Source organism: Crinia signifera, chromosome 6, assembly GCF_055691185.1.
Source record: "Crinia signifera chromosome 6, ASM5569118v1, whole genome shotgun sequence".
Classification (NCBI taxonomy): domain Eukaryota; kingdom Metazoa; phylum Chordata; class Amphibia; order Anura; family Myobatrachidae; genus Crinia; species Crinia signifera.
This window is the reverse complement of record NC_139222.1, coordinates 192,888,189-192,900,560: the sequence shown is the minus strand read 5'-3', so window position 1 is coordinate 192,900,560 and position 12,372 is coordinate 192,888,189. Positions and strand designations below refer to the sequence as shown.

Below are 12,372 nucleotides of genomic sequence, written 5' to 3'. Positions count from 1 at the left end.
ACACTGAAACTGCTCTCACCAGATCCAGCGTATGATAGGCTTTCTGCTCTTCATCTATCGGATCAGGGAAAAAGCTAGGTAGAGATATCTCCTGATTCAAGTGGAACGCTGATATGACTTTCGGCATGAAGTCTGGATGAGTTCTTAGAACGACTCTGTCAGGGAAGATCACTAAATACGGTTCTTTAATCCAGAGAGCCTGAATCTCACTCACTCTCCTAGCCGATGTTACAGCTACCAGAAATAATACCTTCCATGTTAGGTATTTAACCGATGTATCTTCCAAGGGTTCAAACGGTTGTTGCATTATTGCCTTTAGCACTAAATTCAGATCCCAAGGAGCCACTAACGATTTTCTTGGAGACCGTACCCCCTTGATCGCTCTGCAGAACTTCTTCACTAGTTTCTCTTCAGCTAGCCTTCTGTCTAACAGTACACTGAGAGCAGAAATTTGTGACTTAATAGTAGCCACTGCAAGTCCCAATTTGAATCCTTCATACAGGAATTGTAAGACTTTGGCCGTAGGGATATCGGCAAACTCGCTCTCGAATTTCCCCCATGAAATGAATCTATTCCATGTTTTGTAATATATCAGGGAGGAACCTTCTTTCCTCGCTTTCAACAGTAATTCGGTCACTTGTTCAGACAAATTATGATGCCTTAGAGTCGCCCGCTCAATCGCCATACCCTTAGCGAGAAGCTCTCTGGCTCTGGATGACATATTGTCCCTGTTTTAACAGGTCTGGTGTCACCGGCAACACCCAAGGTGGTTGCACCGCCATTTTCATCACTGACGTAAACCAGGCTCTTCTCGGCCAAAATGGTAGGACTATCAGTACTTCCACTTGGTCCTCTCTGATCTTCTTGAGAACCCTGTTGATCATGGGGAATGGTGGGAAGACATACCCCAGAGTGAACTCCCATTTCACTGAGAATGTGTCCAGTGCCGCGGCTTGTGGATGAAAGGATTTCGAGCAGAATTTGCTCACCTTCTTGTTGGAGAACAATGCCATCAGGTCTATCTCCGGTTTGCCAAATTTGGCAATTATCCGACTGAAAATTTCCGTGTCCAACTCCCATTCTCCTGGTAGAATTATCTTGCGACTCAGGAAGTCTGCTACCGTATTCTCTGGACCCGGAATGTACACAGCCGAGATTGATTGCAGATTGCTCACTGCCCAAGACATGATCTTCTCCAACACTCTCAGTACTGGTAAACTCCTTGTACCCCCTTGGTGGTTTATATGTGCCACCACTGTCATATTGTCTGACATAATTCTCAGGTTGGCATTCTGGATTTTGTCTTGTAGGCAACAGATCGCCTCCCAAACAGCCAGTACCGACCAGAGGTAGCCCTGTTTAAAAGTAAAATAACGCCCTGCCTGTCCTATCTAGACGGAGACAGGAGAAAAAGACACAGAGGGAAGGGAGGTGTGAGCTATTATACCCAAGGTGGGCAGTCCCTGAAAAAAGTCCTGTCTAATCTGGTAGGAGGAGGGGAATATCCCACTGTCATGGCTGCCATGGGGATCGTAGAAGAAAATGATGTTGAAATTGCCATTTCTGCATAATATTATGAATTGCTGCTGTGTACAAATAGCATAATGCCGGAGATTTACCAGAAATCTGATTACCAGATCTCTGTACCCATTATTATAAAAGGGATCTACGGTATGATCTACCCCCATGCAGGGTTTAAAGTGAGGGGGAATGGGGTGGAACTGAGTTCCACCACCTTAAATGGTAGGGGGAACTGAGTTCCACCTCTACCACAACCCTGAACAGTAATTCCAACAGAAAAGCCTGTCCCAGCGGCAGCTTCTTCTGGCACGTCGTAGGTGATGTCATGCCATCACTGCCGCCTAAGTGAAGAAGCGCCACTCTAAGCCATGCTGAAGACAGGGTGAGAGGGGGCTGGAGGGACTCAGAGGTTGTGAAGCTGCTGAAGGGGCACAGGGTATGGAGCTGTTCAGGGACATGGAGAGTGGTCTGCTGGAATGACAGAGTCAGATGTGTATAAGCAGCACAACTGTGGACATTATGTGTATAAGGGGCACTAGCACTGGTCTAGGCTCTGCCTAGTGTGTGTGTGAGGTGGTGGTGGTGGTGGGGGGGGGGGGTCGGTATTAGGGGAAAGGCGTTCCACCACCTCTCCAGGACCACTTTAAGCCCTGCCCCCATGTAACAAATTCTGAAAAGCTATGCTTTTGCAAGCTTAATAGCAGGAGTGTGATCTTCTGACCCCTCTCCTGAAGCCCCTGTCTGGCTCCAGCTCCTATTCTACTGTGTGCATGGCAGAATACCCCACAGGAATCTTACACAAATGTAAACAAACTCCTCCAAAATGCTGGGGAAGTGAGTTGCAGTGAAATCAGTTATCACTTCCGTCTTACATAGTGGGAAGATTTTCATTACAAATGAAAATGCCGCAATTATCAATATATAGGCCCATTATGTTTAAACCCTTTGAGTGCCAACGTTGCTGTGCAAGATCCTCAAAATCTCCACTAAAAATGCCAGCGTCGCTCACAGCATTTTAATTTAGTGTAAATAAATACAAATAAAGCCAAGTTAATTAATTGCATTCCACAACAAGGTTCTCGCTAGTGATATCCTCCGTCATCCTGCATGTACAGACAATGGAGGACTTTGTGAACAACCTGTGGAAGCGAGCACCACTAACGATATAGGGGGTATTCATTATGGGATTCCGACTGTCGGAATGTCCCGACAGTCTGAATCCCGGGCCATTTTCTTATAATCGGATAGCAACTCGACAATCGGAATTCAATGTTCTGGCTGTCGGGTGTTGGAAAGTCCGTGGATCGCGGAAAAAGGATGCGGACAATCTGCTGCCAATCCGCTGCCATTTCCCAAAAAAAAAGTCGGATTTGACACTCTTCAATGCTATCTTTAATGGCAGCATTGAATAGGTGAGTGCTGATATTTCCCCTGTCGGGAAATATTGCGCAGATTGAATACCCCCATAGTGTGTACACATTAGACAATATACACAAAAGTATCATTGACAATGGTCTTTATCATGCATATCGTTCAATGTTCTGTGTTGTGTGTACTCAACTTAATGTTTTAACATACATATGCTATGTATATTTGCTCCAAGCTATTTTACAAAGTGTTTCACAGTTACATAACAAAACCTATGCAGACAATCTGCTCACTTTACCTGTGTGTTACATAAACAAGTAATAATAATACATATAATATAGCCAAACTGAAAATAAAGTAATAATAGTTAAAAAGTAATAATAGTTTAACATGTTACTCATTTGTGTGAGAAAGCCGCCTGTAGTCTAAAGCCCCGTACACACGGGGGAGATATATAGCTCAGTTTCTCCTTTTCATCAGCGACCAGAGATGGTCGCTGATGAAAAAGAAACTGCCGGGGGATCCTGGCAGTGGTAATCAGCTGGTCGCAGGAGCATGTTCCTGCGACCAGCGATCACTACAGGGGTAAAAACGGGAGAGCGCACCCGGCGATATATCGCCGGTGCACACTCCCATCGTGGGCAATATGATCGCTTAGCGACCATATTTCCCGCGATATTGTACAAAACCACCCCCGTGTGTACGCACCTTAAGAATCTCTAATTAGAACAAGTCAGGGTTGATGACTTTTAGAGTGAGACTTTCAGCAGCAGGTCGGGGGCGGGGCTTAAGTGTGTTGTCATTAAGCCATACCCCATGATGTAAAATAGCCGCAGTCACGGCTCTCTGTGGAGGGGGTGGGGCTAAAATGACGCGATGGAGACATTTTAGCTCCACCCCCTAGGTCGGGGGAAGACAACAGCGATCCGCACAGTGGGGGTCCCCTGAATCCAGGGGGGGGGGGGGGGGGGGGGTTCGAGGGACCCGGTTTTTGGGAGACTCTCAGCCATTCCGGGAGGGTAGGCAACCCTGGAACAAGTAGGTTTTACATTGCAGTAATAGTAAGGTGATATATTCTCCCAATGCAAGCTATTGGTAATCGCGGCAAAAAATATTTTTCCATTTGCATGACTGAATATCTGAATTTTGCCTTCACAGAAAATACTTTATGATTGTTATTGCCTTTGAGAATGAAACCTATAAACTAACACAGCTAAAATGGTCTTGGACAGCATCTCAGGAAAGTGTAAACTCTTGGCCAAAAATATTTTCAGGAAATGTTATGTTCCCAAATATACTCAGATTTGCTGAGCATGTGCAGTTTTTCTCAGATACCTCTCCAGTTACCAGCAGCCACAGAAAACCCAAAGACATGAGGTCATTGTACAATGACTCCAGGGAAAAAGGTTCTCACCAGTCTCATTCTAGCCAACACCAACCAAAATTCATCAGCAACAGAAATTAGAGCACCTCGTTACAATTCTCTATTTAACTTAAACAAAATATTGCATAATTTAGAAATGTTTAACAAATTGTAGAAGCCGTTCAGGTACTAGGGCTATTATATCAATTAAATTCCTCTACACTGGCGGAATATAAATGAGCTATTAAAGAAAAGTGCTGTTGTCTAGAAATTATTCCAAAACTGACAAACCGTTTTCCCATGCTTTAAAACCTGAAGTCACTAATCAGCCTGGGCTTTAATATTTGGTTCCAGAATTCCCAACCTAATTAGTGTCTAGAGGAAATCCCCCTATTAACACTGTCATCAGCAGCATTTAAGATAATGGATGAGGAACTTGGAATTGGCACAGCATTGTGAGGAGCCATTATTTAACAGTAATGGGAATGGCTAAGAGCTACGAAAACTTTTTTGTTTCAATCGCGAACTGTTGTGGGAAAATGCTTTATAACGTCAAGAAAAAATGATTGTCTTAGCCAGTGTTGCAGCATAAAACATAGTCCAATATTGTAATCAAATCAAATGAGAGGACTTTAGTAATATGAACAAACACACTTTATGAGTATGGATCTTATTACATAAATGTAGTATCCGTAATGCTATCACATTCTAGAATTACACCTGGTTATCAGGCATAGGTATCGAAACTTGGAGAGAGATAAAGTACCAATCAGCCCCCAACTGTCAGTTTACAGGCTATGTGGTATATTTATTGAGCTTTAGAGTGAGTTAAAGTACCAGCCAATCAGATCCTAACTGCCAGTTGATGGGCTATGGAGCATATTTACTAAGCCTTGGAGAGATAAAGTATCAACTAATTAAGTGGTTTTACAAACACAGCCTGCAACATGGCAGTTAGGAGCTGATTTGCTGGTACTTGTTTTATCTCTCTTTGCTGTATTAGTTCCCAAGGATAAGTACACATGCCCCAGTGTTTGAAACATGACAGAAGCTAATTGGATGACACATTAACTCTCTACAATACATTATCTCCAAGCATTGATACAGATGTCACTAAATCATTGGTCTGTTATGACAAATATTAACTGCACGACTGACTGTAACTGTAAATGCTATCATTCCATCAAACAGTGTGTGGGAGGATTACAGGTGACTAATAAGGTACTATTACAAATAGGAATCGCTTACCGTGGCTGTGATTGCTGCATGACTGCGATGGTAATAAGAGAATAATTGTCCTCTCAGAAAAGACAGCCTGGGATATAAGTAACAGGGAGGTTAGAGGTATGCAGATGGCAAAATTTAAGTAAAAGCTAACAGGTTGCCTTCCAATGCATGGACTGCACAGAAAAAAAGGATCAAGGAAGGTGCCACAAATGGGAAGTTAGCACTTAGCAGCACAGCAGACTGAGGAGTGGGGCAGGGGGTCAGACAGACTGGGATAACAGAAGTGTGAGACAGACTGGGGGAAGCACAAAGAGTACAGTGATACAGGAATAGGAGACATTCTGTGCAGGGCTGGGAAAGAGAATTTGTAGAGGAAATTAACTTACAACTACTGTATGAAGAAAGTAGAATAAAGAGAGAAGGGGGTTCCTCCCTCCCTACTGTGGAGCTTCTTGTCTCTTGCTCTCCCCACTTCAGTACTTAGGTACCCCTCTCTTCTGGTATTGTCTTCTTTAGCCGAGTACAGATGTGCAGAGAAGAGGCGGGATCCCTCTTACAGTTCTCTGCTCTCAGCTGCATACGCTCCTCCCAGGAACACCATCACTACTAGCATTAGGAGGAGGTAGGGGGGTTATCAGGGGAATGCAGCCTTGCACAGAGAACCAGACTCATAAACTCAGCTTTACTCTACAATCTTCATGATCATCACTTTATTTGTTCTCTTATTAGCTTCATAAAGCTCAGGCTGTGTTGAACACTACAATGCTATAGTTACATTGGAAAACATGACACCTAGCAACAGCTGATGAGTATAGGTAGCAAGCCTCAAGATTACCACTGAAGGTAGTGAGAGCCGAGGGAAAATACATTTTCACTCCCCTGCCATTATTACAAAGAAGCTGCACATACGTATTGCAGCAGGGCTAGTGGACTGGCAGGCCACATATGCAATTGTCAGTAGCGTATTTATAATTGGTGATTCCTTGTCACAGTAAGTATAAAAAAAATAGCACTGCACCTATTTTTTAAAATACTTACTGTGACAAGGAATCTTCCTCCCCAAACGTACTATGTCCACCTCCTCTCTCTTACAAGCCCTGCACTGGCTCCCCTTTCCCTTCAAAATACAATTCAAGCTCCTTATGGTGCCCATACACGCTACGATTATCGTATGCGTTTTGTACTTTTTAAGTACAAAACGCATCGCATATACGATAATCGCGGCGTGTTAAGTGTCTGCCGCGTTCAGGTCCGACGCGATGCGCGTCCCCGGGAGCCCGATATAGTAAAGTACAAAAAGGATGTGCAGGCACATCCTTTTTGTACTGTATCGCATGTAGTCAAAATCAAATCAAATCAAATAGGACCAAAAATGCGTAGCGTGTATGGGCACCATTACACTCACTCACAAAGCCATCACCCATTCTTCTCCCACCTACATATCTGACCTTGTTTCTCTTTACACTCCCACCCGCCCTCTCCGCTCCACAAATGTCCGTCGCCTCTCCAGCATACTGGTTACTTCCTCCCATTCCCGCCTCCAGGACTTTGGCCGTTGTGCACCGTATCTCTGGAATTCTCTACCCCTCCCTATTAGACTTGCCACCTCCTTACAAAACTTTAAACGTGCACTCAAGACCCACTTCTTCATTAAATCCAACCATCTCTCATCCTAACCCTATGTTTATGTTCGCTTCGATCCCTGCTGTGTCACCCAAGTTTGACTGCCCCGTACCTTTAGAATGTAAGCTCTAACGAGCAGGGCCCTCTCCTCATGTGCTTTTATTAGAATATATCTCTGCCACTGTTATAATTGTATCAGTGTCCGATGCTGCAACTGTCTTATTTACCATGTACTTGTCCTAATTTGCATATGTACTGTAAATCACAATATTTCTTGTATTGTTCTTTGCTCATCTATGTATTGTCAGGGGCTGCGGAACCCTTGTGGCTCCATATAAATAAACAATAATAATAATTATAAAAAGGAATCACATACACTGGATATAGATGAAGTCGCAGTAGTTGTAGCAGGTAAACAGCAAACCAGGTTAACAGATTGGCTCGGAAAGGTTACAGCACTGCAGGGTTTTCCAGAGATTTCACCGTCAGGGTACACCCAAAAGCACCTAACATAATATTACATTATCGGCCTATCACCCACCTACTTTCCAGCATTGGGAGCAAGACCTCCTGCCCTGGACACACATATAACAGGAAGCCACAGGTGCTGCTAATCAGCCAAACCTTGATCCCTTCCGTTTATGAAACCTGGACTGGATCTAATTTCTCTGCTGATGCTGCTCTAAAACCTGGATAGGATCTTCTACATCACCCTCATGTGGAAATATGTTGTCCCTGCCATACTCCTCCCCCATTAGCTTCAACCACCCTGGTAAAGCTAAGAAAGTTTCAGGTGAGATCTCTGCTTCGCCCACCTCTACTTATGTCATACACCTGGGTAAACAGCCCTTCTCCACTTTCCAAAGGTCACTCACCTCGCCCTCTTCCTTCTCCCCTAGCTTCAACATAGGGTTGCTTGGATGATTGGAACCAACAGACCTCCTGAAAAGAGCATACGCATTGAGGTTCTCTTTCCCCAGATGAAGCTGCACCTCAAACTTGAATATCTGTAAGGCCAAAACCCAATGGTTCACAAGAGCATTTACGTCGTTGAGCACCAGGGGCATAACTAGTACCTTCTGGGCCCTATAGCAAAGTCTTGAAAGGGCCCCCCACCACCTACAGAGGGGGAGGGGGTGACAGGCGTGTGTGTGTGTGTGTGGGGGGGGGGGGGGGGGGTAGAGATTAGATGGAGGGGGGGTGTAAAGGGGAGGGGGTAGCAGGAGGTACAGTGATACTGCCATATAATTCCAGTCCAGTGATACTGCCGTCTAATTCCAGTCCAGTGATACTGCCGTTAAAGTCCAGTGATACTGCTGTATAATTCCAGTCCAGTGATACTGCCATTGAAGTCCATTCCAGGGATACTGCTGTATAATTCCAGTCCAATGATACTGCTGTATAATTCCAGTCCAGTGATACTGCCATATAATTCCAGTCCAGTGATACTGCCATATAATTCCAGTCCAATGATACTGCTGTATAATTCCAGTCCAGTGATACTGCCGTATAATTCCTGTCCAGTAATACTGCCATTAAAGTCCAGTGATACTGCTGTATAATTCCAGTCCAGTGATACTTCTGTATAATTCCAGTCCAGTGATACTGCCATTAAAGTCCAGTCCAGTGATACTGCTGTATAATTCCAGTCCTGTGGGAGAGGGGTGCTGCTGTAAATTTAAAATTGTGTTACTGACGAGTGATGACCCACTGAGAGTTATCCGGGCACTGTGGGAGAGGGATGTGCTGTATTAGATATTAAATTGCAATGAATAGTAGACACACTGGAGTAAAACAAAGGTAGTTTGTGGAAGGCCCAACTGAAATATTGCATATTTTTTTCTGCCACTATATTACATGATTGTAAACTTGCAAGTGGGGCCCTCTTACCTTTATATTGGTCTGTTACTAGTACTACCCAGTTTGTTTTATCACTGTTGTTCCAATTGTAAAGTGCAACGGAATATACTGCACTATATAAGAAACTGTAAATAATAAATGGACTGTCTGACATGCCTAAACGGATACTCTCACTGAAGAAATTAATATAATCCTCCACCATTGTTTCAATGGAGACAGCATCATATGCAGTGACAGTAGACATGTCCGTCATCAAAGCGGGTGTGTTTTGAAAATGTAGTTTTCTCCGGAAGTTGCCATGTTGCCATGTCACGCTTGAGATAACCATTTTCTCACCAACAGCTCTATGTGCCTCTGCAGATTTGTGTCCATCAGAAACAAAGGGTTTAATAGACTTTATTCAGGTCCATTCGTATGCATATACATTCGCATGGGGGCGATGTTTAGCGTCTGTGCATGTACAGATGCATTTCTGCGCATGTGCAGACCCTGGGTGTGTGCGACCACGGCGAACAGACTGTTCGCTGAGTGCACGCACCCAACCTTGCGGCCAGTGGGGGGTGGGTGTGGGTCAGCAGCCAGGTGTACTCGCCCATCGTTTCATGGGTGTTCCCATGAAAACTCTGGGCATTCCTATGGTAACTGCCCGGTGACGTGAGCGCTGGGGGTGGGCAGCTGACATCACCAGATGTCAGCTGCCCGCCCATTTCATCGAGAACGCACACGCATATACAAGTGACCTGAGTCACTTTATATATGCGTGTGTGCACCACATCTTTCGATGGTTGGCGACCATCGAAACATGTGGGAGGTTCCCACTGTTATGCAAATGGATGTATAATAAAGTTAGCCTCCACTATCAAATAAATTGTGTGAGAAAAACATGGGAATTTTGGGAATTTGCAGTTATTTGTCTCACAACATAAATTATTCCTACAATTAATTTGTTTGCAGTTTCTGAGTGAGGACACCAATGACACTTTTTAAAAATGTCCCTTGTACAGTCTGAGAATTGCTTGTGTACTAAGTTCAATATACTGTGGAGTACGCACATAGTATGTCAATCAACTGTGGAAATCCCACTGCACTAATGGCAGATACTGGATGCACGTCTAACAGCACCATAGTTTCTTTGGCCTCAGTAGTAGTAGTACGTTTATTTATAAGGCGCCGCAAAGTTTCCGCAGCGCCGTACATAGCAAACAAAAAAAAAAAAAATTTGCATTGTGACTGGGTGACTGCTGTCATACTTCATCTTCCTTGTTCCTGGTAAAACTAAATAGTATTCCAAAACAGAATTATTTTCCCACCAGCCAAATGTAGTTACCGTACAGTATTGGTAGGTTCAGGCCTAGACATTGCAAACCAGGGACACACTTGGACTCTGCTTGAGGATTTTTGATATCTGAATGCACAGTTAGTTCCTGTGCTTTAACAAGCTTCATTTCTACAAAGAGAGTGAGGAGGGCTTACATCTACATGAGAAGCTGAACCACCAGTCATGAACATAGGTCAAGCCTTCCCTTGCCACTTCCTGTTGTAAATAGCATGTTACCAAGTTAGCAATTCTATGTACATAGTTAAAATTATTTTGGGGTTATTATTTATTATTACATTTAGGTCGTGGGATATTACATTGCCTCTATGACATTGTGCATCGGCCTGAGCAGACCATGTTGATGGACTTGCATATCAGTGTCATGACTGGAGCAAGTAGCTTCAGAGCTACTCGACTGACAGAGGTAGTGAAGAGGAAGTAGAGTCAGAGAAGCGAACACTGAAAGAGCATTCAGATAGGTAAGATTTGAACCAGGAAAGGGCTGTATCATTAAGACCTAGGGAGTATAATGTTTGTAAGAGAAGAGTGTGATCCACAATGTCAAACGCAGCAGAAAGATCTAGAAGAATAAGTAGTGAGTAATGGCCTTTAGACTTAGCAGTTACCAGATCATTCACCACTGTAGTCAGTGCTATCTCAGTGGAGTGTTGAGAGCGAAAGCCTGACTGAAGCAGGCATAATAAGGTGTGAGAGTTAAGAAAGTTTGTGAGGCGAGAGTAGACAAGTCTCTCCAGTAGCTTGGAGAGGCATGGGAGCTGAGAGATAGGACGATAGTTAGAGAGAGAGTTAGGGTCAGAATTGTGTTTTTTTTTCAGAATGGGAGTAATCACTGCACTTGAGAAGAAGGAAAAGTACCAGTAGCAAGAGAGAGAGATTGCAGATTTTAGTTAAGGTTGGAATAAGCACAGAAGATAGATTTTTAATGACTTGTTCAGGTATAGGATCAAGAGGCGAGTTAGCAGAGTAGGGGGATAAGAAGAGGGTGGATACTTCCTTTTTATTTGTGGGCTCAAATGATGAGAAAGTGCCAGAGGGTTCAGGTGGGGAAGACAGAGGGTTAGAGGTTGTGGAGCATACCATTTCATCTCGAATGTTATCAATCTTGTCCTTAAAGTAGGAGGCAAGTTCTTGTGCAGGGATGGTACAGAAGAGACTTAAATGTGTAAAAAAGTCACTTAGGGTTGGAGGCATGAGAAGAGATGAGAGATTGGTGGTATGTTTGTTTGGCAGTGTCCAAAGCATTGCAGTAGGAATGGCAGCTAGTCTTATATGTGAGGAAATCAGTCATACTACGAGATTTATGCCATTGGCGTTCTACTTTATGTGACTGATTTCGTAGTTGTCTTGTTGTTTTGGAGTGCCACGGTTGGCATGTAAGCCTACGTGGGGTGTAATGGGTAGCTGGAGCAACTTCATCAAGGGCTGTTTCAAGAGTCTGGTAGAGGTGGGAAACAGCAGAGTAAGGAGAGGTAAATGTAAAAATTAGTGAGAGCTGTTGTGGCAGGTAGGTGGAAAGTTGTGGAAAATTAATAGCATTAGTATTTATGCGGGTTAGGGTAGGCTTGCATTATTTCAGTGTCAGTGAGCTTTAGGTAATGGAGGAGAGCGTGAGGGTAATGAGATTGTGATCAGAGAGAGGGATGGGAGTGTTAGTAAAATCAGAGACTGAGCACAGCCTGGTGAAAACAAGGTCAAGGCAGTGGCCTTCCTCATGAGTAGAGGAGTCGGGCCACTGGGAGAGGCCGAAAGAGGAGGTTAGAAAGAGGAATTTGGAAGCATGCAAAGATGGTGGACTGTCAATAGCAATATTGAAGTCACCCAGGATGACAGTGGAGACGTCAGAGGATAAGAAATGGGGGAGCCAGGCAGAGAAATCTTTTAGAAATTGAGTTTTGGGAAGCCCAGGTGGGCGATAGATAGCAGCAACACGCAGAGAGAAAGGGGAAAAAACCCTAATAGAGTGAACTTCAAATGATGTAAATGTGAGTGAAGGAACTGGTGGTAGAACTGAGTATGTGAAGGCTTGTGACCTTAATATATCAACCCCACCTACTTTACAGTTACCAGGCCT

At 44.0% G+C, this 12,372-nt stretch overlaps 1 protein-coding gene across 1 annotated transcript in view; it reads right to left on the bottom strand.

The window, feature by feature from the left end:
* The window catches only part of PALD1 (phosphatase domain containing paladin 1), a 237,769-nt gene extending 231,751 nt beyond the window's left edge, over positions 1-6,018 (bottom strand). Inside the window, exons 1-2 of the mRNA XM_083148482.1 lie at positions 5,866-6,018; positions 5,501-5,567 (exon numbers count right to left, since the gene is read on the bottom strand). Coding sequence (XP_083004608.1) covers positions 5,501-5,520 — 20 coding nt within the window. The 5' untranslated portion in view covers positions 5,521-5,567; positions 5,866-6,018. The remainder of the gene's footprint in view (positions 1-5,500; positions 5,568-5,865) is intronic.
* Between the last annotated feature and the right edge of the window lie 6,354 nt (positions 6,019-12,372).